This window comes from Leptosomus discolor, chromosome 5 (genome assembly GCF_034619465.1).
Source record: "Leptosomus discolor isolate bLepDis1 chromosome 5, bLepDis1.hap2, whole genome shotgun sequence".
Lineage (NCBI taxonomy): Eukaryota > Metazoa > Chordata > Aves > Leptosomiformes > Leptosomidae > Leptosomus > Leptosomus discolor.
In genome coordinates, this window is record NC_141395.1 from 69,386,156 (window position 1) to 69,414,118 (window position 27,963).

At 38.6% G+C, this 27,963-nt stretch overlaps 1 protein-coding gene across 2 annotated transcripts; it reads left to right on the forward strand.

Annotated features, from left to right (window-relative positions):
- On the forward strand, positions 1 to 27,426 carry FAM91A1 (family with sequence similarity 91 member A1). 2 transcript variants are annotated; one of them, XM_086466292.1, is made up of 25 exons: positions 1 to 72; positions 1,970 to 2,054; positions 2,771 to 2,922; positions 3,815 to 3,872; positions 5,575 to 5,642; positions 6,899 to 7,012; positions 8,063 to 8,153; positions 10,435 to 10,497; positions 11,543 to 11,649; positions 12,451 to 12,489; positions 12,595 to 12,707; positions 13,610 to 13,728; positions 14,143 to 14,255; positions 14,459 to 14,545; positions 15,357 to 15,489; positions 16,203 to 16,351; positions 16,791 to 16,925; positions 19,100 to 19,213; positions 20,165 to 20,237; positions 21,241 to 21,390; positions 21,895 to 22,002; positions 22,291 to 22,414; positions 23,447 to 23,516; positions 24,840 to 25,020; positions 26,277 to 26,296. In XM_086466292.1, exons 1-24 carry the CDS (start codon positions 1 to 3, stop codon positions 25,011 to 25,013), a joined length of 2,511 nt encoding a protein of 836 aa, XP_086322418.1. In that variant the 3' UTR covers positions 25,014 to 25,020; positions 26,277 to 26,296. The 2 variants fall into 2 exon arrangements, with proteins under 2 accessions (XP_086322418.1, XP_086322417.1); XM_086466291.1 differs by having other exon boundaries at positions 24,840 to 27,426.
- The last annotated feature ends 537 nt before the right edge of the window (positions 27,427 to 27,963 follow it).

The following is a 27,963-nucleotide window of genomic DNA, read 5'->3' on the forward strand; positions in this document are numbered from 1 at the left end:
ATGAACATCGACGTGGAGTTCCACATCCGCCACAACTACCCCTGGAGCCGGCTGCCGGCCAGCGTCAAGCAGGTGCCGGCGGGCGGGCAGGGTCCGGGCTGCCGAGCTCCCGGCCTGGGGAAGGGGAGGGCGAGAGGGCGCCAGGCGGAGTACGGGGAGACGTGGGGGCTCAGCCCTGCCTGCGCCGGGGGAAGGCAGGCGGCCCTGGCCGCGGGGTGCCTGCGTCGGGGGGAGGTGTGTGGCTGTGGGGAGAGGGGGGATAGGGGGGCGGGTGTGGGGCTTTCTGTGGGGAGAGGGGGGTGTGAGGAGGCTGTGGGGTCTCCATGTGAAGAGGGGGGACGTGGGGGGCGCACGGCCCCTCTGTGGGGAGAGAGGGATGTGTGTGTGTGCGGTGTCTCTGTGGGAAGACATAACTGGTGTGAGGTCTGTGTGTGAGGAGCGGGGGATATACGTGTGTGTGTGTTCGGGGGGGCCTCTGTGAGGAGAGGGGGACGGACCTAGGGTGGTTTGGGGTCTCTGGGGGCAGACAGAGGGAGATGTGGGGGTCCTCTCTCATCTCATGCACCTGTAAGACCAGCTGAGGCGGGTATCCCTCACAAAACCCCTGGATAGTGTGAGCTGAACCAGGACAGGTGTCATCGGAGACTTGCGCAGCCCTGTGTTTCGGTAGCCAGGGAACTGTTGCAGTAGCTCATGGAAAAGCAAATCTCATTAAATTTTGATTTGCCGGGTTTAATGGGCCTCTGGCAGCAGAGGGGAGGTATTGTGTCAAGTCAAGAGGAGGTTCTTGTCTCCGAAGTCTTACGTTGCTTGAAAGCAGATGCTGTTAAATTTCCTGCTCTTGCCCAAAGGAAGGATGGAGAGGATAAGTCATGGGTGCAAGCCCTGAGTAGTTGAATTCCTTGAGTTTGAGATTTCAGGAGCTGTAAGAGGGGCATGAATGATGATTTCTCTTTACCCAGCTGAATGCCATACTGTTGGCTATGTGATTCAGGATAAAATATACCAGTATTTAATGCGTTATTTACGTTAATGTAACTTCTGGAATACTGTTTCCTTTTAGTGTTAGAATAGTTCTTAGTATTTTTGTACTACAAGCTAATACTTGCATCCCTCTTTGGATATTTAGTCAATTATGGACCCTGTCTGTGATATCAGGTGTTTCTTTTCTAATACCTGATCCTGCAGTATGTGTACAGCTTACTTGTTTGTCCCATATATGCAATAAAGTACCTTTTTATCTAAAGATCCTTTTTTAATATGTGCATCAATGAGGGAGCCAGGAGTGGGCCGGGGGAGGGGAACACCCAACCAACAGATGGCTTGTTGCAGATGCAGAGTAGAAGGGTAATACGAAGAATATTGAGGGAACAATTTTTTAAATAAGGCATTGAAAGCATCAACCACAGCTCTCTTCTTATCTTCTTTGACTATAGTCAAGGAATGTGCTGTGCTTACACTTTAATCTTGTGACCCAAGATCACTTGATTGCCTTACTTGGTGAAGCTACAACTTGAGCTGTTTCATTATTTAATTTTTGCATTATAAGCTTCTTAGATGCAGCAGTCGAAGCTTCACATGTCATTTGCCATGCTTGGTTTGTGCTACTCTAGTTCTGGGTAATTCCTCAAGGCTGCAAGATGCCAAATGCTTGGTAAAATGCTTGATGCCTCATGTCTTCTAGAACATAGTATTAAACTTTTGATTTGAGAATTAGATGCTCCCTTTTTTATCGGAATGGTACTAGGGAAAAAAAAAATCTAAAGATTATTGCTTAAATCTGCATCCCTATTTAACTGAAGATACTTCAGACCTTGCACAGAGCCTGCAGATATTATCACTGTATTGAACTGGGGGACTCCCTGAGTAACGACAACTGCCTGCATGTGTTTCTTCCTAAGACACTTTGCAGTGGTTTAACCAAAAGGGGGTTTATGTGTGTCAGCTAACAGGACTTTTTGTTTTCAAGGGTCTTGGGAACTCTCAGAGGGAATATGAAAGGCAGGTTGTACTCTACAGCATCCGCAATCAGTTACGATACCGGAATAACTTAGGTGAGTAAAGGAGCTAAATAACTTGTAATTGCTGCCTGATTCTTCTGTGTGGAAGCTGGTCTTTACTGTAAGAACTAGCCCTGTTCAAGGGTCCCTCCTTCCCTGAAAAGAAATACTTTAAAATGATAAAACATCAAGAAAACTCTTGACTTTTGAGTCTGTTTGGAGAAGCGGTCTTCTAAGGTTACTGAGTTGGCAGGTGGAACTGAATTCCTGCTGTAGTTATGCTGCCCTTTTCTGAGAAATTAAGAGAAATTGAGAGAGAATTTGACTAATAAAATAAATTCTGTCGCTAGATGAGATGCAGACGGTGGCCCTAACTCACATGAGCTGTTGGCATCATTGACTTGTTTGCAGACTTTCAATTTATTTTGCATTGACTGCATCCATTCATCTTCCCAAAAGAGATGATAGTTTCACTAATTACAAGATAATTTTCTATAGCCTGCATGAGTTCTGTCTCAGTGGCCCTTTCCTGGTAACCTGTAAAATAAATCTGCTCTGGTCTGATGTCATCCTTAAAGGCTCTGAGAGTACTTATATTATGTGTAGAAATCCTTGCATGCTGAATGCCCTGCTCCGCTCCTTTATTTTGTTTTTAGTTTTTGGTCAGTTGCCCTTATGCTATTTTTAATCTTTTCATTGTAACACTTTTTAAAATTTTTTTTAATTGAATGTCATAGAACGGTTTAACTTCTTTTTTCTTCCCCTTGTAGTTAAGCATGTCAAGAAAGATGAACGTAAATATTATGAGGATCTGTTAAAATACAGCCGAGATCATCTCATGTTGTACCCTTATCATTTGTCTGACATCATGGTAAAAGGTCTGAGGGTGACACCGTTTTCCTATTACACGGGCATAATGGAGGTGAGTACAAAGCTATGGCGAGAATATGCTGTTTTCTGGCCTAGAGATGTGGGAAACGGCCCCGTAATGTGTATGGGGCAGTGTCATGGAGTTTGTTTGGTTTTGGGTAGGATCTACTACAAGTAAGGGAACAGTAAGGAAAGCTTCTAGAGAACTACTTGTATCTGCGGTTTTCCCCTTGTGCCTTCGTTAGCCTCTCAAGAGCTGGACTTTGTCATGGGGAGCTGGGGCGGGACTCGCTCTGAGGCTGGTCTTTTTCTTTTGATTTTGACAAATCTCTTCGAGATTTGTGACTCTTAAAGTGTAAAAGAAATACCTCATTCTGTTAGATTAATAAAACAAAGAGAATTACTGTTTTTTAAAAAAACAGCACATTTAAGTGGTTATTTTTTTAATCTTTTTTTCAAAAAGGACACAACCATATTAGAAGCTTTTCAAAAGCTTGAAGCAGATCTTTTTTTATGAGAACAAAGATGGGTCTATTTTCTGTCAGCATTCTGACAATCTGCTTTTATTTTCAATGGATATCAGAAGTGCCTTTTTGTGTATAGTGATTGTAGGCATAACGGAATAGTTGTTAGCTTATTCTGTTATTTATGTTAGCAATTCCATGTGCTGTTTTTTTGTGAAGACAGATACAGGATTTTGTTTATTATTCTTTCAATCAGCATTTTGCTTTGTAAAGCTTACATTAAACAGAAGTCTCATTTTTTTGTGTGTTTAACTTATTGTGTAATGATTAAGTAAATGGCGAGTTTGATAAGGTAACTGACTTTAATAGATTTGTTTTAATTTAATTTTGTTCTTAAAAAGTAGAGCAGGCAGAATTTTGGACCTACTTCTCTGAAACGATGAATTCCTTGTTGCAACTAAGTTTTCTTGTCTTTTTAAGGATATAATGAACAGTGAAAAAAGCTACGATTCATTACCCAACTTCACTGCCGCTGACTGTAAGTATTATCTAGCTGCATTACTGCTTTCAGCCAGTTGGAAATAAGGAGCTTCTGAAAACAGACTTGCGGGCATCTGTTTGCTTGAACATAAGCATGTGAATGAGGATGTTGGATGTGTTTAAATAGTGGTATTAAGGAGCGTGTGCTCTCCGTACAGAGTTCTGTCCGTATGGGCATCACTGGAATTGGGCTAGTTTGAGCACAGATGGGCATGTGCAAAACCTTGTGCAGCTTCTGCCCTTGCTCGCATCACCTTCCTGTTTGTGTGGATTTATAGGTGGAAAGTCTTACTGGCTGTTGTGCGTCAGCAGGCTGAGCTGCTGCTCCTTTCCTAGTGCGTTTTTTGGCATGTGTTGGGCAGAAAGCTTTAGCAAGGCGCTGAAAGGCTGTTGACACTCCTGTGAATTAACATTGGTGTGAATTGAGGGATGATGTGCCAGAAGAGAGAGAGAAGAGACTCTGGTATTTTATGACACTCCTGGCTGTGCCAGATGTTTTCTTCTGCTTTCTATTAGTGTTGTGGGTAGGGGAAGGTTAGGAAAGCAAAACATTGAACCTGGTGGAGGAGAACAGCGCAAGAACACTAGCCCAGTGGTACGTCTTATAGAGCAAAAAGTAAACTGCTGGTGGTCCAGGGATGGTGTAAACCTGCTGCTGAGAAGTTATTTATAGCTGAAGACTTCATTCCTCACCTTTGGTATGAATTTAGAAAGTTCTCTTGAAGGATAGTGTGTAATCAGGTGAGGAGTAGCCTGCAGCTTTTGAAAAGAGTTGGGTTTGGAGTTGTTTGGTTTTTGGTTGTTTTTTTTTTTAAAGGTACTGTCTTTTAACTGTACTGATTTGCCTCTGTGTAGTGTTCACACTGGGGAAACAGATAAGGAAAAACTTTTTTCCTTAGTGCTGTGTAACTTGTCAGAAATCTAGTCTTAGTCAGGAGTCTGTAAAGAAGAAAGGCTTCTTTGTTTGTTTTCTGGGTTTTTTCCCACCCTAGAAATTCTGTTATTTCAGCAGCAGTTGCAGGTCAGTGACTGCAGTATAATTGTTAGACAGCTTTATTAACATTTTATCATAAAAACTCATGTAAAACTAGAAAGTTGGAGCTAAAATTGAGACAGAATATGGGATAAAACTAGTGAGTAGTTTTCAAGTATCTGTTCATAGTTCCTTAATGGCTGAAGGCTAGAGATTATAGAATTAAATTTTGTTTCAATTTAACTCAACTGTCTCTTAATCATCTTCCTTACAGGCTTATGTGGCCTTTTGTGCTCTAATTCTTAGTTCAGAGTTCTAATCCAGTGTGTGGTGTGGGCTTTTATAGGGGGAAGAAAAACTGCTGACCAAAATCTGGTACAACTTTAGTCCTGTTAATTTGAAGCACGGTTATTACCTGTTGATGTGAGTGTAGGAGAGAAAGGGATTGCATTATTTCTTCTACCCTGTGACTTGAGTGATAATGGGATATTTTTTTTTAACCTGTATACAGTAAATGAGTGGGGATTGATTCTGGTTTTAGATGCATATGGTTCTCTGTCGAATTCACTTAGAACTGAGTTTAGTTCCTATAACTATCCTTTTATTTTGGGAAGAAAGGGTAATTAAAAATATACTTATAGAAGAAGGTCTGATCCTTTGAAGAATGTTTTATGTATATTCAGCTTAAGCCTGTCTTAAGAGAAATAAAACCTCACTTATTTTTCAGGTCTAAGACTTCTTGGTATAGGAAGAAACCAGTATATAGATCTAATGAACCAATGTAGGTCTTCAAAAGTAAGTTTGTCTTCAATTTCCCCTCCCTTTCCTTCACCCTTCCCTCCTCTCCCATATTATTTCATAGGGAATGAAGAATGGAATAACTCATGCACCTGATTAGTTTAATAGTGTGGCTGAATGTGACATAGCGTATTGCTAATTGTATTGTGTTTCCTGAAGTTAGTGGAGAGCTTTTTAATTTAAAATCCAAGTACAGAAAAGAAAAAGATATTCAGTGCTACGTGTGATTGATTTTTTGGGGGTGGGTTTTTTTTTTTTTTGAATCTTCCGTTTTCAGAGCTATATTAATTCTATGGCACCAGATGACTATTGTCTACTGGCAAGTATAAATATGGAATAACAATACTCATTCTGGAAGAATTATTCCATGTTTCTATGGGTGCAATTGAGATCAGAGTTTATTCTGGGACAGTCCTCCATCTAGGTGTAAACATTTCTAGTATGTATGTTTTCCTCTAAGTCAACAGTAACGAGTCTGACCAGGCATCTTCCATGTGAACGGCACATGTGGAAACCACAGTAATGACTGCAGAAGCAGGCTATTTAGTTCACAACAGTTCCTTTCTTTCTTCAGGAAACTGCTAAGTGCTCTTGCAGTAGCTTCACTGTGGTCCTTCAACCCAAAGTGTGCTTACCAAAATGTGAAGCTGGTAGAGTGAACCAAAAAGTAATGGCTATCAGTAGAAGAGAAGCTATCTAGGTCTATAAATAAACAGTATCCTCCAGTTTTTTTTTCTTAGGCTGACATTCATTGTAATTTTTTAGCACTGTGCTTATTGAGGATGTGGGATACTTTGTCCTTTAAAGTAAATAAAATATGTTCCTAAAACTTTTTAAAATCATTGAATGTCTTTTAAAAATACCCCATTTGTATACTTAGTTGCTGTGCTTTCTTACCTGTTCACATTAGAGAATGTCATAAATAGTTTAAATTTGGATTTGATCCTAATGTGTTTGAGTATTGTGGTTTTTAATTAGTTTTAATTAATTTAATGGATGAAAGTATGGGTTTATGGGAAGACTTAACAGTATCAGATGTAAATATTTATTTTTCCTTCCCATTTTCATGTGATTTGAGAGAGGAGGGAAACTTTTACTAAACGACAGGGCTAAGAGTATTTGTGTGTCCAGTCTGTGAATATAATGTACTTTAAAGTGGATGTTTATAAAAGTCAGTTTATATAAAGATAAATGGCTGTCTGCACATGTGAAGTGGTCTTTATTACTATCTCAAATGGACTGTACCACTGCAGAAATTTTTCAGAAGGAAAACTGCTCATGACCTGTTACCCGTGAAGCCCGTGGAGATCGCTATAGAAGCGTGGTGGGTCGTGCAGTCTGGCTACATCACTGAGGATGACATCAAGGTATTTGAGTATGGACTGCTTCTCTAATTTGGTTGAATGCTGACAGTCCCTGAAAACAGGGGCTTCATTTTGTGTAGAATACACAAAGATTATGTTGCAGGTTTGTAACAACTCTTTTAGGGAAATAGAGATTGGAACTAATGGAAATGGTGACATATTTTGCTCTCTCTTTCCTTTCTACTTTCTGCACTATGTACAGTACTGAGGTGTTTTACATCAACCAGTCTGTGGTAACTAATGTGCATGATAATGTGCTTTGTAGGGAACAAGCAACGAAACAGGTTTTCTTAAATTTTGTGTGCAACCCCTGACAGCTTAGTGTTGACTGAGTCTTCGCCTTCAGTATAATTAGAATCAATGTTAGTGGACTTTATCTGATCTATATTTTCATTGTTCCTGCTCCTTGTGACTCCTTATTTTTTTTTCATTGTTTGCACATGAAAATCTTGTGAGGTGACTTTTTCATCCTCATTCTACTTCCATTCTCTCAGTTTCTTAGTACAGTCAGCTAGTCGTTTGATCTCAGTTTAATTCCTTCTCTGTAAGTCTTTTGTTTAAATTGGAACATATTTAAAGCAGTGATGGAATTTTTTTTTGGCTACTATTTGGAATATCTTAGGCAGTGTCTACTTGTATTCTGACGTCCCATCAACCCAGAGTGGTTAACCTGAAGCACATTACTTTGATATTGTAATGGACCTCTTTCTAGAACAGTTCCAGTTGTGTGGCTGAACACTTGCTTTGGACATTTTAAAAAGCAAACCTATTATACCATGGACTTCAATTGCCAAATACTTGTGCAATTAAGTATCATTTCTAGAGCATGCATAATTTTGCATGGACACAAGAGTAAAAAATTTTAAGACTTAACAGAAACTGCAGTGAATTCTTCAGTGCAAATATTTTGATCAAGAACATGGATTACTTCCTGTATTCTTATATTATTTATGACTGATTTAAGGCTGAAATGTTTGGGATTTTTTTGAGTGATGTTAAGTAAGTCTCATAGACTCATTTCTACAAAAGACTAACATGATTTCTTTTACCTAGATTTGTACTACGTTGGAGAAGTCTGCTATTGATAAGATAATTGACTCGGGTCCTCAGCTTGCTGGTTCATTAGAGTTCAATGTAGTTCACAGTAAGTTTTTAATGAATATTTCTGTTTGTAGATCTTACTTAGTAAATTCTGAGAGTAGTGTCTGAAAACTAGGGATAAAAGGGGGTGTAGACAGCTGAAGCATTAGAGGAGTTCGATGAAAATACGCAAGAGCTTGTACAGACTGCAGTCGAGATCTTGTAAATGGTTTAATGGCGATCCATTAGCAGCTGTTGCTCTGTTGTTGTTTGATTCAACAGATTCTTTCATTAGAAACTCAGTAAAGATCATGGGGGAGAGGGATGTAGTTGAGGACAAGAGAAACTAAAATTAAAAATGTAAGCGCTGGTAATCCTGGGTGGTAAAGCTTTACTCTTTGCTTTTCAAAGGAGAGTTTTTGTGATTTTGTTGTTGTTGTTGTTGCTGTACTGTTAGAACACCATAAAAATGGGGCTTAAGTCTAAGAGGCTCTCTTGTCTCAAAGGTCTGCAGCTGTTACTGAAAAATGGTGTGCATGTGTCTCCCCATTTCAGTGTAACAAGTATTAGATGTAGACAAATCATATTAGGCAAGGGAGTACAAATGCACTGACAAACAACTCCTTGAGTGGTCTGTAAATGCTTGGCTTATTATGATTAATTGGACCTGTGCACTGCAGCTTTCCTAAGAAACTGAGGCAGAATTCCACTGCCTGTTACTGAAGCAGAACAAAACAATTTAAAAAAAAAAGTGAGGTAGGTGAAATTCAAGCTCTGGAGTGGATCTGAAACAGTATAGAGCTTAAGCAAATTTGAGTTCTGGAAACACTTCATGATCTTTATCTGTACATGACCTGGTATTGCTTGTGGAGAGTGTTACAGCTCAGGTTTAGTAGGTTTAGAAGGATCTAACATACCTCTCTACCCTAGCTCATGGGTAGAAAAAGAATGTACAGACAGTTAATGTAATGGGCTGCCAGTAGGATGACATTTTATGGGGGAGGAAGACTGTTTAGTCCAACCTACAATGCTATCAATAGATTTCAGGTACAGTAAGTCAGGATACATCAGCTATGAGAGCTGAATGTCAAGGAGGGACAGTGAAAAGCACCCTTAGCATGTTGGTGGCTTGTAATGTCATCCTGATCTGTTAAAGCTGGTCTGTTGGTATCCATCAGTTTGCATAGCTGAGTATGTGTCACTGCCCATGCTGAACAGCAGTTGTATCAGCATGAGCTCAGGTTAGTTGTTGGTTTAATGCAGGCATTTTGCTTAAGGTTTGATTGAGCGTAGTAATTTTACTAGATATATTATAGACGCAGACACTCATGCTATAGCTGGGCTGAGCTTTGTGTGTGTGTGTGAAACATCCTGACAATTCTGTTTCAGGTATTTAACAGCACTTCACCTGAGGGTTGTTGGGATACTTCCTCCCTGCTGTAATGAATGTGGTGTAGATGGAGTAATCTTGGGTAACACCAAAGGAACCACTGACAATAAATTTGGCTTATTTTATACTGTGTAATTTAGCTTTATGCTTTACTATTAAAGTGTAGCTGTTGCAAACCTTAGACTCTAAAGATAATCATGCTGAAATATTTTGCCATTCCTTAAAAACTTCTCCCTGGCTTATCTACTCTGCAGAACTCTGTTGAGATGCTTAGCACTCAAATCAATCTCATGTAGAGAAAGTGTCATTTAAAAATCCACCATATTATTGTCCTTATTGTATGCAATGTCCATCTGTATCTGCTGCAGCTTTGCTGATGTCTTGTGCTGAAGTGCCCCAGGATTTATTTTTGCAGTTGTATAAAAAAGACTTTGTGTGAAGTTGTGTGGGAAGGACATGTGATGACCGCCAGAACTGATGTGATTTAGTTTGCATCCTTGCTACTAAGTGTGTGAGTTCCAGCCTGAGTTAGAGGAGAACCAAAAGGTAGCCAGCATCCTCAGCTGACAAAACTAATTCAGGATAAAAAGAGACACTTCTTGACAGTACAGTGATGATGGGGAAAACTAAGTTAACATTTAGGCAGAGGCGGACTTGTCATTGTCAAATGCGGCTGCTTCAGTCTGTGGTCATTCTACTGTGCTGTCCTGAAAGTACTTGTAGAGCTCCAAGTGTACTGCATCGGACTGCAAGTACAGAATTCTGGTTTAGGGTGACAGTTGTTCAATATTAGATGTGGTTTATGGATCCATGCATTGCAAAGTAATGTTCTACTCTGGAGGCTATTAGGAAAAATTACTTTAAATTCTGAATTGGCTGATGGGGACATCTACTTTGTATCAATAGTACTCTGGAAAATGCTTTTTTCTAAAATGCTGTGCTTTCATTTATAAAGGTTTGTATAACAAAGGATTTATTTACCTTGATGTACCAATATCTGATGACAGCTGTATAGCAGGTAAGTGAATATTTAATGGTATTATACCTATCTTTTCTTGCTTCTGTTTCACATATCCTGCAGGTCTCTGTCTTGGAAGCTGCTTGTCTGTGTACAGGACTTTGTTTAAACAAAACATTTGAGCTATGAAACTCTTTCCTGACTAAATGTTTTCAACCCTATTAAAATGTTGGTTTTATTGTGTATAGGACTTATTTCAACTTAAGTTCTTAGGTTATTTTGTATACATATGTAGGTAAGACGGAGTCATGGCATGAATTAATAAATACCCTCTTACACGTCTGTAATGAAAAGGAAGAATAGGATAGAGAAACTTAGCTGCTTTACCAAGAGGACCTGGGGTTTTCACTCCTGTTTTCTTGACAGATGCAACTTTTTTATGGATATTGGTTCCATCCTTCATGGTCTTGTCCCCTCAATTATAGTCATGTGCTGTGTCTGAAGCTTAAACTGGCACAGGACAAAGCTGCCCTGAACAACTCGCTGTGCTGTGCTAGGTCTTGGGGTTTCTGAATTCAATATAATCTGCGAAGACATAAATCATTTGGAGCCTGGTCCTGCAGAAGTACCTGTTGCTGCCGTGGTAGAGATCAGTTAAGTGAAAGGCCTCTGAATACAAGACTTGCTGCTTAGATAATAGCTTTGGGAATCTTAGCTCTGGGGTGTGTGGGTGGGGTGGGTTTTTTACGTCCCCCTCCAATCAGAGCTGTGAGCTCCATCCACATTACAAAATCATTTTATGGGCTGGATGACTGGGAATTATCTGTAGTGGATGAGCTGGAGACCACAAGGCTCTGATGCGAGGTAGAGTGACTTTAGTTTTTAGAAAAAGGCACATTGACAACCTTTACTTTTCTTAAGGAATGTGAGAATTTTAAATGCCACATAGACTGTCTTTAGGCTTTTATTCTTTGTGACTGGGAAATCCTCAAAATTACAGGTACCACGAAAACTAAATAAGTGTAAATTTATTTTTCTGCTTTTGCGCAGTTTCAATTCAATAAAGTTACCAATTTGTAATTTTGCAAGTACCTCTTCTTTTTAGTGCCACCACTTGAAGGTTTTGTGATGAACAGAGTGCAAGGTGATTACTTTGAAACCCTCCTGTACAAGATATTTGTTTCAATAGATGAACACACTAATGTGGCAGAGGTAAGTAAAACTTACACTGTGTCGGGGGATAGGAATGCTTGAAAGTGTCGAAAGCAAACTGCTGAAAATACTTAAGGCAGAGATATGAATCGATACGAAGTGATTTCATTTAGAGGTATTGCCAGGCTTAAGATCCAACCTGTTTTTTTAATCTTGAATGTAACTTTTATAGTGCTTCAGGCTTGAAGGGGTACCTTCAATTCAGTGAAACAATTCCATCAGCTGGAATGAAGTTGTACAGGGGTGACTAATGTGGACTATTTTATATGAGCTAGAGCTGGAACAGGCTGTTTTGCTGGTGTGAAATAAAAAAAAATTAAAATTGTTTTCTTTGGTGGTGAAAACATGCAGGGTATTGGCTTAAAGTAGGAATGTAACTTTTGCAGAAGTAATATTTTAATATGGGAAATATATTTACATAAGTTCTTATTCTCAAAACTTGGTGAATAAGCCCCTGAAAAATACCCTTTAAATATATTCAGGGTTTGTTTTCCTCTTTGTGTATCTTCTGATATATGTAATTAACCTAGAAATTATATACATGAGTAACCTTCCACACAGTGGAAGATAACCTCATATTTCTTTCGTGTGCTTTCAAGTGGGACATTTATGAGACTTCATCCCCCTTTTTCATCGCTTTTGCTGAAGACAAAATTGCTCCTACCAGTACAGGCTGGGTTTGAAAATGAAGAAAACCGACAAAAAGATGTTGAAGCCCCCAAGTGGTGAATTATCCTGCATTGTTAATACTCTATTGTTGATTCTTCTTTCTTTCTTTCTTTCTTTCTTTCTTTTTTTTAGCTTGCAAACGTCCTAGAGATTGACTTATCTTTAGTAAAGGTATGTGTGTGCAATACATCTGTTGAACTTGATATGGAAAGTTCACTGTCTTGCAACCTGGTTTCATTCAGCAGTTGCTTATTACATGTATGTATGTTTCTTCAGAATGCCGTGTCCATGTATTGTCGGTTAGGCTTCGCTCATAAAAAAGGCCAAGTAATAAACCTGGATAATCTTCATCCATCGTGGAAAAATGTTCCTTCGGTAAACAGACTGAAGTAAGTGTCTTCATTCTTTCATGAGGCTTATTTTTCTCATTGAAAAGAAAGCTTAGAACCAAAATCTGATTGTAAAGCTCTTGGTTGCTTTTTCTGACTTCTGCAATGACAAATCTCACTTGGCTTTCTCATGTGTACAATGACAAGAATACTTGATCCTCTTTTTAATCTGAGGATAAGGGATGGTAATTTAGTATGTCAGTTCAATGTACTACTTTTGTTGCTGTTACTTAGTGTTGGCTTTTTGACCTTGAAATACCTAGTTGTTCACTTTTGAAGCAGACAAACGTATGTTTACTTTAGACTTGTGAAGCCAGAAATAAGAGCTGTTACTGTGCTAGTACAGAGACAATGTCTCTTGTCACTGCTGTCAAATATGTACCTAAAATTTGCTTGCTTGCTGTTGGGTACCATTGCAGTTCTGTCACTGACACTCTCATGTATATGTATTTCTATAGCAAATGCTGGGAAAGCGATGTTAATAGCAGTCAACAAAGGGTTCTCCAAGTTGGAGTGCCAAGTTGCATGAATTAAGAATTTTCAGGCACTTTTAAGCCATTTAAAAGAAGCGCTATGCATGAGTTTTCTTTAATGCTAATTCGGACTGCAAGAACAAAGTAAATTAGATTTTGTTTTTCCATTGGATTTTTGTTCAACAATGGTAGCTTGAGTTTTTCAGATCTCTCTTTCAAAATATGGTGTTTTCCAACCCCCAAATAAACTTTTCTGGCGAAGCTAAAGCAGGACTCTGAGGCACATCAAGCTTGACTGGTTTAGGGCTTAGAAGTATTGAAAGGCATGTATCAGGTATGCCTATGCATGGACTACTAGCACTGGAAGGCAGAGATACTTCTCTGGTGCTACAGCGACCGATAGATGTGGATTTTGATTCACATTAATAGGAGTACTTTGGACCCTCAAAAGATGCTGCTTTCATGGGACAGTGGGGAAAACAGAAGTCCTATACAGGAAGCTGGGTCATCAGCCACAGATACAGATACCAACAGTCAAGATGATCCAGGTTAGCACTAACAGTAAATTTTAATACATTAGGATCAATTATTTTTATATTTTTAGAGTGCCATAGGCTGTAAAGGGGTCTAGAAAGAAGTAAAACACAGATCGTGTAGACCCTTTTTCATATGGAATATACAGTGGGGGAGGTGGTGTCTACTTCTTGGTTTAAAATTCTTTAGCCAAATAGCTTTTTTTCTGAAGATGAGGCTGATCTGTATTGTGGATATCAATTGCTGCAAAGATACCAACTTCTGAATTAAGTCAATCAGTAGTTCAGTAGTGGTAAGGGAATTCTGTTCTACTCAGTACGCAACAACTAACATTTTTTTCTTTTTTTAATAGATTTGACTTAAACTTGATGGTTTTATTTTTAAGTAAAACAAATGTGACTGTATATTTTCTTTTTGTTCTCTATTAGCTGAAACAGCCAGCGTGAGCAGCCTGAATCTGTCTAGTGGACACACAAAGCGTATTGCCTTCCTGTTTGATTCTACTCTCACTGCCTTTTTAATGATGGGAAATCTTTCACCAGTATGTCAAAATTGTTCGATATATTAAGCCAAGAATAATTATGTAGAGCTTTACATTACTTTGACTTAAATGTAATACAGTTGTAATTATTTTTTAAAACTTCTGTATTGTTTGTTGTTAAGAAATGTTTTTGCTTCATAAAACTTTCTTACTTGCCCATTCCATTCTGAAGGAATTAAAACAGTTTTGTTTTGTTGTTCCAGAACTTGAAAAGTCATGCAGTCACTATGTTTGAAGTTGGCAAACTGTCAGATGAGAGTCTTGACAGCTTCTTGGTGGAGCTGGAAAGGGTAATCTATTACATGTTTGACCAAATGTTTTTTTCAGCACTTACGGCGTTAAAAGGGCCAAACCCGCCCAGTACGTTCATTGTGTCGAACTGCTTATTTAGCCATGCAATGATAAGAACAAGCACCTTGTACCGAACCTAAGTGGTTCAGTTAAAATGTTTCTCATTCACAGCGTTTATACCTCTAGTGGCTTTCAGGGACACACCGTGCATGTATATGAATATGGCAAGCCTAGTGAGCAAAGTGAGTTCATGAACACACACCAGCGTTAGGGCTTGTTCAATGGAAATCACTTTCTTTTTAATGAGGTGTTAATATTTCTGAAAATCTCCACATCACTTTCTGTAGGAAAGTTTGACCATTATGTGCTGGAAAGTTTGTTTAGAAGAGACTTAACTGAAAAGTAAAATCACAGAACAGAATTAATTCCGTTTGAGCTCAAACCAGGATGCCTGTCCACCTTTTAAAGATAATTCTAGAAGGACAACTGTAGAATTACGTAGGAGAACTGCTATTAATTGCTGTATCATTTTATACCAGTCAGGATGACTGGACATTTAAATCCTTTTACCTAAAGACTGAGTCCTACTTCTGATTTATGGTTGTTGTCTGTGTGTACTGTTTGACCTTTTGACTAACGTGGCCAAGACTCACGTTTCACTTAATGGTGGCTGTAGATCACCTTTGCATATAAGCTGTTACTCAATAACAAAGCTTTAAAATGCTAATTGGTTAATCTTTCCTTTTGCGTAATTGATGCTTGTGGGGAAGAAACTGCCTCTTGTACGCATTTATTTTGTTTCTTGTTTAGGTTCAAAGCACAGGTGAAGGAGAAGCGCAGCGGTACTTCGATCATGCGCTTACGCTGAGGAACACCATCCTGTTTTTGCGGCATAATAAAGACCTGGGGGCCCAAGCTGTGCAGCCTGATCAACCCAGTAATGGTACTGTGAACATGTTTGAAGAGATCCTTTTGGGCTTGTTTACTTATCTGCCATGGATTCAGCTTTCTGATTAAGCTGCTCTTTCACAAAGCAATCTGTACCCTACTTGTTTAAAAATATTTTGAAGCCAAAACAAAAACCTTTTTCGTCATCCTTTGAGCCTGCATTATTGGGTCTGCCTGCTGAATGACAAATTTTGTTGCCAAGGCTTGGACTTAACATCCAGAGCAACAGATTAGAGCGTAATGATGGCAAGACAAGCTGAACTTGAGGAATAGATTGGTTTCAAATCACATGCTTCTGAAGGCCGTAATAAAGGAGTTGTTTATTCAGAGTTGTTCTGTCAAAGAAATGTTTTCAAGTCGTGAAAGGGAGTATATTCTTCTAATGGGGGTAGTTTAGTATTTAGTTTTAATAGTATTTAGTTTTTTTTCAAAATCTTACCTAACTTCCTCAGTGTATCTGTGCTTATTTCCTGGGATCAGTTAGTTGGTGAGGAGCAAGCTGTACTTCTGTGCCAGACATCCCTGTATGACTGGAATTGCTAAAATTACGTACAGATTTATTAAACTTCACCCCAATAATTTAAAACTTAGTTGTGGAAAATAATGTATTCATGGCTTAGCAGGGGAGAATAGAAAATCTGAAATCATATTTTGGGCTGCATGTTCCATCTTAAGTGGTAATTTAAGAATCTTACATTTTCAACATAGGGTTTCCCTTGGACCTCTTACGATGTGAGAGTTTGCTTGGCTTGGATCCAGCTACCTGCAGCAGAGTTCTCAACAAAAATTATACTCTACTGGTTTCCATGGCACCACTCACCAATGAAATTCGACCTATTAGCAGCTGTACACCCCAGGTGAAGAAAGACTGAGGGTTTCCCCACCCAGTATCTATACATAATCTGTTAAATGTCCCTTTTAAAATGACTTAATTATTGGCATGTAGAATAGTATTGCAATTGATCTTAAAAAAAAAAAAGTGCTTAGTGAGGAAAAATATGAATACTTAGTAAATTAAGTTTAATTTTTGATAGTATATCTGTTTAAGTAGAGTCAGTGACAGATACTTTGTCCTTGAATTTATATTCATAGAAAATACCTGACTATCACCTTTCTGTAAAGAGTTTTGTGATAGTGAACTAAGTACCTGGAATATCATCAGTAGCAGAGTCATGCATTTGAACTCCTGTGCTGCAAAACTAGACTTATGTTTCTTTAAAACTGTTCATTCTTAAATATCTGTACATGTAACAGTTGCAATATTAAGGTCTAATTTCTCAAATAATCTCTCTTCAGCATATTGGACCTGCGATACCAGAAGTCAGTTCAGTTTGGTTCAAACTGTATATTTACCATATAACTGGACAAGGACCACCCTCTCTGTTGCTCTCTAAAGGAACACGTCTTCGAAAACTTCCAGACATTTTTCAGGTAGCATATGCATGGATTTATTCTCCCTGCCTTCTCCAAATGTTTCAAATATAGGCTGTAACACTGTTTAGGCACAACAGCTGAAGTCAGAGGTACAGTTCATTGTAGATGAAGTACCTTTTCCAGAAACAAGTTTCATGTAGCATCTTGGTTTGTTTTCTTCCTAGGTTCTGAAAAAGGAATGCTACTTACCTCTGTCGTCTTGTCACAATGTGACTCGTATTTGATGCCACCCATTTAAATTTTAGTATAAAATGTGATACTGCAGTCATTGTGACTTTAAGTTTGTAAGCCCATCGTTAGAGTGTGTTACAAAGATGTACAAGAGCTATATCTAAAGATAGAGACCTAGTGTATTGTGCTGCTTCTAGTATCATACCAGAAAGGACACCTTTGCCTGGTTTAGAAGATGGCTAAGATGATTACTTCTAGTTTGTCTACTGTAGAAATCTGAGTTGGAGACTTTGAAGTAGTAGGCTGTAATTCTCCCTGCAGTTTAAATGACAGAATAATTTAATAAAGGTTGCACTAGGTTGGACAAAGGTCTTCCCAGCCCAGTAGCCTGTGGCTGGAAGTAGGAAAAAAAGGCACGATATGTAATACTGCCTCGTAGGACCTTTCCAGTCCTCCGCAAGTTCTGGTCTGGAGCTTCCTGAGCTGTATGTGACTGTGTATATAGAGGTTGTATCTGGAATTCTTGTCTCTACAGTGATCGGTTGCTTTTCCAAATCCCTTCCAGCCTTGAATCCACCTAACGTTTTAGCATCCATACAGTGCTTTGGCAAGGAGTCCCACAAAACAGTGCAGGCGATCAGTTCATTCCTGAAAGGGTAGAGATGCTGCCTTCTCTCACTCTGTCTCAGAGATCCTAATAAGGACAAATGTGCCACAAAGGAGTACTGTTAGGTATTCTGTATACTAGGCAAGCCTGGGTGGAAAGTGGTCGTGGCAACTTCTAAACTTGCCTGAACCCAAAATCATTGTATCCATTGACTTTGATTTGAAGTGCCACAGACATTTAGCAGTGTCTGGGTCTTGCTGCTCCAATGGAATTAGTACAATAATAGTGTTCAAATTTATAATTACAGAGAGGCCTCTAGAGTTTTCATCTCATCATTCTCAGTAGATACTTGAGGAGCTAAATATATGGGGATGGTATGGAGACCTTCAGAGAGGGATATGCATTTTTAGTACCTACGTCAGCAGTTATCTCTGGCTCTAAGATTTGTAGATGCATTTTCCATTCCTCAAACCTCTTTCACATGTCCCTTCCCTTTCTAACTTCAAAAATTTTGTAGATATCTCTATTTCTAAGACTTCCTTTAAGATAACACAGGATTAAGTGATCAAGGCTTCTAGAGCGGAAGGCATTTTGTAAGGCCGTTGGTGATGAGCTTGATTCAAACCTTAGTCTGCCGTTACCTTAAACTACCAGTAGACGTATGGATTGTGCACTTTTATTAGTAAAAAGCATTTGCTGTGGTAGCCTTGGAAGACTTCAATACTGCTTGAATCCTAGTGCTGATAGGCCAGGTTTTCTTGTACTAAATGATCTCACATTCTGCACTATCACAAACCTATCGGAGCTTTTTTTCCTCCACATGCATATGTGAATGTATTTCTCTTGCTGCTGTTCTGCACTGTCATTTTCTAAGGGAACTGTCAAGACATTTCTAGAAATCTTATGGCGATGCAGGGGAATTCAATCTTGAAAACTAAGAAAATAGGAAATTACTTGTCAGTGTTCTTGTCTTCCTGTCCTGTCCATCCGTCTCCGTCCCCCCATCCTCCCCCTTGGATAGGTATTTTGGGATTGATATATCTTTGTTCTTTGACAGTTATCTCATTTATATTTTGCTTTTAAATTTATGTGGGATTATTTTCATCTCTTATTTGCTAGGAGGCTGCTGCCATGGCCACATGGCTCTACAGGAATTAGGGACAGGTATCTCCTGTTCAAAGTGCATCTTAATTTTGAAGTTGGCAAACCTCTGTCTTCACCAGGAATATGAACATGAGTGATCCTTGGTACAAAGTATAACACTGTAGAGTTGTAGTTACCTGTGGTAGCTTCCTGATTGTAAAAATATGCTGCTGTCTAACTCTGGTATTTCACTTCATGTGCTTGGATAGTCCATTACTACTGTAAATACTTTTTAATTTCTCTCTTCTAGGGTTATGATCGCTTACTAATAACATCTTGGGGTCACGACCCAGGAGTAGTTCCTACTTCAAATGTGCTCACGATGTTGAATGATGCTTTAACACATTCTGCTGTTCTAATTCAGGTACAGAGTGCTCTGTGTAAATGGTGAAAACTTGCATAATCTTTTGAGTTAAGCTGTTATGTGGTAGAGGAGATTAACAACATAGGAGAGCTACACTTTTGCCAAGAGCTGAAAAATATGATTAACTTCTGTAGCCAGTGCTGCTGTGATTCAGTCGTGGTTTAGACATGGGTTTTGAACCGAATGTGTATTATGTACGTGTTACTGTATTATGGGCAGACATCATAGAGTTTTGCTCGCTAAAAATGAGATGTGGATTTATGAGAGTGTTGGGGGTATAAGAAACTGGAATGAAAGTGAAGAGCCCACAAGCTTTTTAGACAGTAGTGGTATAAGGTAACTGAAAGTTTGAACTGTTACTCAAGAAATGCGCTTTTTCGGAGTGCTTGGTATTTAGCTCTTGCAGTAAAGTTTGAGCAAAACATGCTGTTTATTGCAACCAGCAGAAATAGAATGGGCTTGTCTGTCTGGGAGAAGTAAAAGAGCTTCCTCTTCCATTTCTTTGGTTCAGCTGAACTCTCAGAATTAATAACTCAGATAAATAGGTGTTTAATATTGTAACAAACACAAAATTACGCATTCTCAAAGGCCCATCTGTGACAGCTTTGGCTGCTCAAAAATGTTGTGTACTTAGGGATGGAAACTCCATTTTGCTCTGGAAGTGATCAGCAATTAGGAGATCCATTTATAACCAGTAATTGGAGAGAAAAATTGCTCTTCCTCACTGAAGTTTAACTTCATTGTGTTTACTCACATGCATTTTAGGGGGAATGGTGGTGTATGGTTTTAGTTAATTATTCCAGCTAAGCAAGAACTTTAGTGTATAAATATCTTGATCTGCTCATTTGTTTCATCAGCTTGACTGCTAGTCCTTAAAAGGGAGCACAAGCAGGACTAAGCTACAGTGATGAGTGTATTTTTCTGTTCCTAATTTAATTTCTTGATGTTCAGGGGCATGGCATGTATGGAATGGGAGAAACAGTGCACATACCTTTCCCGTTTGATGAAGCTGAGCAACAGGGAGGTAACTGACTGTATTTAACGTGCTCTCTACACCACCATATTTAATTTTCTTGCACATTACCTTGTGCAGTAAGGTTACAATAATCCTTTTAATACAAATTTTCTTGGGCTTATGAGTCAAGTTAGATGAGAAAATTGAAAGAATATTTAAATGGTTGACAGGTCTGTTCTGAGCTTAGAGATACGGTCTTCTCCTGTCTTCTCTGTCCTAACTAGAATGTGTTTTCTGGCCTCGCTTCTTTCTTAGCACAGATGTAAAGAAGTAACTTCCACAAAGACCTCTGAATCTTTCTTTGTGCATACTTGCTTATTAACTAGCATATTTATTAACTGCATAAATAAATCTTCCACATACTCTGTTCGGCAGCTCTTAACTGTAAGACAGGTGAGACAAAAACTGAACGAACCTATCTTGATTAGTAGCGCTATAGGAACCATTAGGGAGGTTTTTTTCCTCAGGAAGAGCTTTGCTAGCAAAATCTGTTCCTTCAAAGTCTGCGTAGCTCAACTGATTTTGAAAGGCAGTGATTAACGTGTTCTGAAATGCTCCTTGATGAGTAGGGGACAAACTTTGTATAGTTGAGGCCATAGTCTTCCCAACTGAGAGCTGTCATAAAAGTATGAATTTCCAGATACTAAATCTGAAATTATTTAAGCTACCAGTTAGAAAAATCTGGGCCAACTAGAAGTAAAGCTAACTTCCCAATTTAGTTTTTACTAGATTCAAATAGAGTTACTTTTATATTTGCTCTTTCTGGGGTGTCTTGTTTTCTTCTGTTTGTATTTTTTCTTTCTCCTTGGCTCCTTTACTGTATTATAAAGTACGAATTAGTGCTTGATGTGGGAAGATGTGATCACTTTTGTGTTATCCCAGATCACTAAGATGGACCATTACAAGAGAGAAAAATCCAGATAAAAAACTTAGCCTGGCCTGGAGATAAACTATATGGTTATGAAGGATGCTTCTTGTAAAGTAAGCTGGAATATGTGTTGTTTTCTACCAGACTTCTCTCGTGTGAACATGGGCATTCATACGGCTTTGAAAACACTGAGAAGCAAAGTAGATTTGGAGCATTTTTGTGGCTATGTCACTATGTTGAATCCTTCAAGTCAGCATGCTAACAGAAAGCTGAGCGATGCTTCTGATGGAAGAGGTTGGTTACCAATAATTGTCTTTTTCAGCTGTGTTCCCTTAATTTTGCATGCAATCGCTTTAGCAAAGGTGAACAAAGGATTAAATTCTTCGATTTTGAACTCTACAAAATAATATCCAACACAGATAGGAACCTATTTTGAGTGTAACGCTTGCTTACTTCCTAATTCTTCTTTGTGACTAACTCGGAAATGGCAAATACAAACTGAAAAATCCCTGTACTAGAACAGTCAACAGAAGAAAACAACCAAATAATTGCAGAATGTTAAAAATAAATTGTATCTTTTTTATATGCTAGACTTCAATCTTTCATAAGTGTGTTGAGGATCCCTGAGTGACTCTTTGGTCCTAAAATGAGTCAGGCCCTGTGTTTCTCCATATCCCTTCTTCCAGTTTTATAGCTGGATGATCTTTGGTCATAGCTTGTGTCATGTTCCTTACATCAGGTGGCAAGTAAACTTTTATATTCATCTACATGTTTACGTAAGAATTACTTTACCTTTAGGAGAGGCTGAACTAGCGTCAGGATCTGACGTAAATGGGAGCACAGAATCATTTGAGATGGTAATAGAAGAAACCTCAGCGGATTCTGCAGTCAGGCAAAGCCTTGAAGGTAAAAACATGACAAATGGCTCGTGCTAAATGCTTTCAGTCCAATGAGATACCTTGTTTTTAGGGATCTGAACACATTGTTTGATTATTGTCTGGGACAAGGGCAACAGTAGCTGTTCTTCCTCCTTAAAATTCAGATTTCCTTAAATCTCAGCAGTTCAGTAAACAAACTGTCTTAAAAAGTATGAACTGTCCAATGGATCCTGGGGTCAATATTCTCGCTATATCTCTTCTTAACTTTTGTTTGTCTCTTGGGTTTTGTTTTTGTTTTGTGGTTTTTTTCCTGTAGTACCCACAACAGAACTGGAATGGGTTCCCCTGGAATTATGCTTTGGCATTCCACTCTTCAGCTCTGAGTTGAATCAGAAGGTCTGCAGAAAAATTGCCACTCATGGATTATGTAGAAAAGAAAGGTGAGCTGTGAGTGATCAGCTACAGGTTTAACAGGGCATGTGTGTTACGTCCAGAGCTGCTGCAAAAAATGATACTTACGACTCTGTAACTAAGAGCAGAACTGAGCTAAGTTTCAGAGAGTACCTAAATCTGGTGTGTAAGGTGGTTGCTTTTTAGAAAGCTGCTATAGGTACCAGCTATAATGTACAATCTAGTAGTCCTTAGTTGTGGTAAGATTAAGATTAGGCTGTTTCTATAGTTTCTGCAAGGCAAAAATTAATTCTTTGTAGTAAACTGTCTGTGAACAGATCAGGAAAAAAAATAAATTTGGGTGCTTTCCTATTCATTTCCCCTTCCTAGCCTACCACAGGCTTTCTTTCCTCCTCTGAACTGTTCTAGCGGCTGGGGGGGAGGCTGAGGTAATGCTTTGATGTGAAATGCATTTAGCTCTTGTGGAAATTTTCTTTACTGTTGGTATCTTATTTGCTAAGTTTAGTCACAGCTTATGATCACACTATCTTCTGCTTTTTACTGTAGCTTTTCTTTATGAAAGACTAGTTTTTCAACAGTGGGGTTTTTGGATTTGTTTCTTTTGTTTGAGGTTTTTTGTTTGTTTGTCTGCTATTGTGTTCCTTCCCGCCCCGGGCATGGTTCTGGAGACCAAAAATAAGGCTGCATGAAAACATGGCTTAGGGATTTTATTACAGTGGTTGACCTGCTTTTTAACAGTATGTCACTTATCTGCTTCTTAAAAGTCATGTTACCAGACTGTTCTAGATAAGAATGAGACACGATAAAGTCTAATATATTAATATATCTTATGTAAAATAGCATCTTTCAACTGCAGTAGTTTCACTTTAGAGAAAATAGCATTTAGCTGACTCGTCAGTGAGGTGCTCAACTATTAGCAAACTTTCTGCAGGAAAGCTTTAACTTTGTCACGTGACGTGAGGTACTACTGGAGTTACTTGTGAGCAAGTTGCTATGGTGGTACTTCACTAGTAAAAATTTGTGCACCTTGGACATAACTTCTTTTCTTTTGCTTTTGACAGCCTTCAAAAACTCTTACATTCCAGTAGAAAGCTGTCTCTTCAGGTCCTTGATTTTGTTCATTCATTCCAGGTAAGGAGCAGTAATCCAGATATATGTCATTCTGTGTGGTCTGTCATCCCTTTTTGCCCTCCTACTTGCCATTCTCGGGTGTATGGAAACATACATGGCTTGTTTTATTTAAGTTTTCTTTAGATGGTAACTGTATTAAGAGCACTATCAACCTCAAATTCTGCTGGTAGCAAAAAGTAAAGTACTTCCCTATCCCTCTTGTAGCCTTATTTACTAATCTCTTAACTTCGATGGTTGCGTCTTGTGTGTATTTAGTTTTATTGTTTTTCGTGGGACCCGCACAGAAAAATTGTCCCTCACTCGCTCCTGTTGTAACACACGTACTCTGCTGGTTGCTTGGTTGCTCCTTAGCTATGTTAGGGACATCTGCTGCAAACCATGGATAGGCTAATATTGGGAGATTTGATCTGCATCTCAAGTCAACTGCGTTCCCTTAGGAAAAAATAAAATACATGAACATGTGCTTCATACCAGTTACCTTTTGCACTTGTCCTAAGATCCTCTAGAACTTGGTGTTGACTGAGTATGAGTGTGTAAAACTGCATGCTCTGGGAGGATTTTTTTAAGCGCGTAGATGGAGAATAGGGTAATAGAGCAAGGGGAAATGCCAGGTCTGCAGCCTGCTATAATTCTGCATGGAAGTGTTTGCTAGCAAGGTGTCTCCACATAACATGGAATCTGCTTAGCTGCTAATGTCTTACGATACTTTTCTCTAAAATTCTCTTTTCAGTAAGGTTAAGGAACTTGCAGGTTACTTAGCCAGTTAGTATTGGAGATTCCCAGTAGATCTGAAGCCTTGAAACTGTCTGTCAAATAGTCTCAAGTAATTCCTGCCCTAATCTCTTAGATGTTATCTTTGAGATACACTTTTCTTGATGATGACCATAGAGAGAAAAAAACCAAGGTGCTGAAGTGATTTTTAAGCTGAGAAAACCAAACTTCTCGGAAATAAAACTGCTCAAAATATGGTCAAGTTAATGCCTCGAAATATATGGAGTATGGGATAAATGGAAATACAATAGCTGTCCTGAACATTTTGTAGCTTTAAATTCATTTTGCTAGGTCTTTCCTTCAATTTTAAGCCTCAGGCTTCCCTGAAGGTTTCTTGGAAGCCAAATAACGCATGCACAGAGGCAACTGTATGCTTATTTCATGCCTCCCTTTATTTATTCTGTGTTTACTTCCGTAATGATTTGGTATTTACTGGATTAAAGTAACACACTTCAGAAACAGATTAGATTAGCCTGTCATATTCTACCTCTTAAATCCTTCCTTCTTTGTCTTGTTTTTAAGACACTATTTTTTTCTTCCTTTTGTTTTTAGGAAGGTATTTCAACACTGGATCAGCTCCATGATGCTGGTTCAAGTTCACTTTTGCAGCCTATTTCTGCAGATACGGGTGTTCCACTTCCTGCCAAGAATCTCGTGTTCAAAGAAGGTGTATTATCTGAATGGAACGGATGGGCCCCTTCCTCAGTTTTCTTCAACCACACCTAAGGAACAGGTCAAAGAAGGATTTTCATGCATTGATCACTAAATGCCTTTCTTCTATTATGGTTAATTCCTAGTGCCAACCACTAAGAAGTGTACTGCTGCTGCAGCATAACCCGTGTACAAGTAGTGTTACAAAAATGTGTTGTGTTGCAGTATTGGGGAAGTGCTTAAACCGTCTAGAACTTGTTGCTCATTACTGCATATCTTGCTGCAACAGAGAGCTTTTTAGCTGTCAGCACTATTTTTATCTTGAGACAATCTTTCTTTTATAACTAAACATGCCCTTTCTAGGCTTTCTGATGATTGTTAAATTTCTATGCTGTCACCACAAAATTGCAATAGTAGTTTTCTATGTTCGTTACTCAGACATAAACTCTGTTTAGTTTTGTACTGTATTACTGAAAATCTTTCTTTCTAAAGGGAAGAGATTTGACTCTTCCTCTGAAAGTTCAGTGATACCAACTGTTAAAAAAAAAGTATCAAGGTGATATGGGCATTAAGAATTGTTGAATTCTGTAGTTCAGCTTAACACTGAGGCCTTGACAAATCATTACAACGGAAAGGGATCGGGTGCTTACAAGGGCTGGTGCAGGCTCGAAGGCCTTCTGATAACTTAAGGCCACTTTGAGGACGAGTGGTGCACTTTCATCTCTGGCAGAATTATGGGAGGGGCTGAAGTGGCTGGCTCTGTTCATGGGGTTCATGATAACGGATTCATCTTGCTCTTGGTATGAAACCAGGAGTGTCTGAGACTTGATCGCACTGGGAGTTGGTCCCTCATTGTTATTTGAAGCTGCTGCTGATTGCTGATGTCATAAGTTGAGTTTAAGGTAGATAACTAGATCTGTCGTGTTGATTAATGTTTGAAAGAACAGAGCTCTTAATTTTTCACATGACAGTCATTAAGCAAAGGAAGATAACAGCAGAGGATGTGTAGGCTGAGACTTCTTTGAATCTGTTTTCCTTGAGCTGATTATGACAAACATTAACAGTGAGCTGTTTCATCTAAAATCATGTTCTGGCTCTATTTGTAGGGGATGATTTTATGTAGTGTGATTTCACTTTGTTTATATTAAGCATTAACAACTTTTTTGCCAGCTTAAAAAAAGTCTGTCCCATTTAGCACATGAGGAGAACGAGATGTAAAATGTCAATACTTTTAACCCAGCTGTCTAATGTACTCTGCCAACTCTCTTCTTTACTGGAACTGCTGCGTTTTAAATAGTGGTAATTAAAAATGAGACTTAACCATCCTGTCGTTACTAGCCTACAATACGTGATGGACAAAGAATCTGTGGCATAGATGATGCTGGACAACAGCAAGGAGAAAAATGGCAACATTTGGGTTTGTATCCTGTTCTGCATGGCTGTAAGAAGAAACATGGCAGAAGCTTGAAAAGGACAGACATACCACGATAGGATCATGCTGTGGCTTCAGTTACAACTGTGAAAATTCCATTTTTCTTTTTTTTATCCTCTGCTTTATATACATTCCTAAAGTGTAAGTGTAGGACTTGCGCTCTAAGAAACTGCGAGTCTGTAGTACTTCAGTTTGCTCAGTGCTGCTTTCTTACAGCTGTTTTGTTTTTGTATTTTACCAACAGCAGCTGGACTTGGTATTCTCCATATATTACAGAGTTAGATTATCTATATAAAGCTTATCATTTACGGTGACTTTTGTACTGGATGTGCATATTCTCCATAGCATTTTTTTTTTAAGTTGCCTTACTTCCTTCAAAAGAAATTAAAGAGGAATTGGGTGTCCATCTGCTAGAAATGGCAGAGGAAACATTTACTGTGAGAATTGTTGTATGGAGATTAATAGATCAATATCTAGCACTGTAGAGGAGCTAAGTGGTAGGTGGTGGCTTACACTTTTAGTACTATAGGTGTTACTTTAAGTGCTACAGTGAGCTGTAGTAGATGAGCTAGTTTGGCGTATTGTATCGAATTTTGCCATGCACTGTCTATACTAGTAGGTAAAGTGATGATAGTGCAAGTTGTATGGAAGCTTGAAAATGGATGAAAATTTCTTGTTCTCACTGCATATTCTTCAGTGTTACTAAGTGAAGGGTACCCTTTGTTACTAGGTTGTCTAAAGTTTCTAAATAAGAGTAGCCTGCTCTTCAGAGTTGTTTAGTACCTGTAAATCTTACAGTTAATGGTGACAATTCCAGATACGTTGCAGTTTTTTAGAACTTGAGCCACTCTAAGTTAGGTGCTTCAACACTAGTTCAGGAACTTAAATGTTCAAGTCTGCATATCTGAAGTTTACGGAATAGATTGCAACCAAAGAAGTCCATAAAATACCTGAAACTCAACTACGGCTCCAGTGCTTGGGATGGTCCAGAGGCTTTACTTAAAGTATGTGACTTGTTTTAGATATGGTGTAAAAAAATAAAATTAGATCTAAAGATCTTCATACCAAAAGAATCTATTTTATATTGTATTCCAAATAAAGACAAATTAAATCGATTTCTTTTCTTCAGGTAGTTTTATTGACAGTGGGGAAAATCACATGCATTACACATTGTAAAGCCGTTTTCAGTTTCTGTCTTCAGCAAGGCTTTTAACTTGCAGAAGAGAAGTTCGCTTTGTGCTCTGGCACAACCCAAGTAGTGTTCAGTCTAGATGGATAGACCTGAAGAAGTTCAGGAGCCAACTAGAAAGTGTAATGTTTATTTTCAGGTTTCTTGATCATGACATATTATTTCACAGTTCTTTTTTCATTTCCCTCATTGCTGTCATTTTCCTTTATTTTCTTGTTCAATGTTCCAAATGGTTTGTATTTTGAAGGGTTTAAAGTATGACTGTAACTGAATACAGTTGCACTCCTTTACTGCACATTGTTAATATCATACATTGAGTTGTACAGAATCTGTGTTCAATTAAATTATTGGCACATGTAACAGATGTTTACAAATAAACTATGGTGTAGGTCAAACCATGTGCA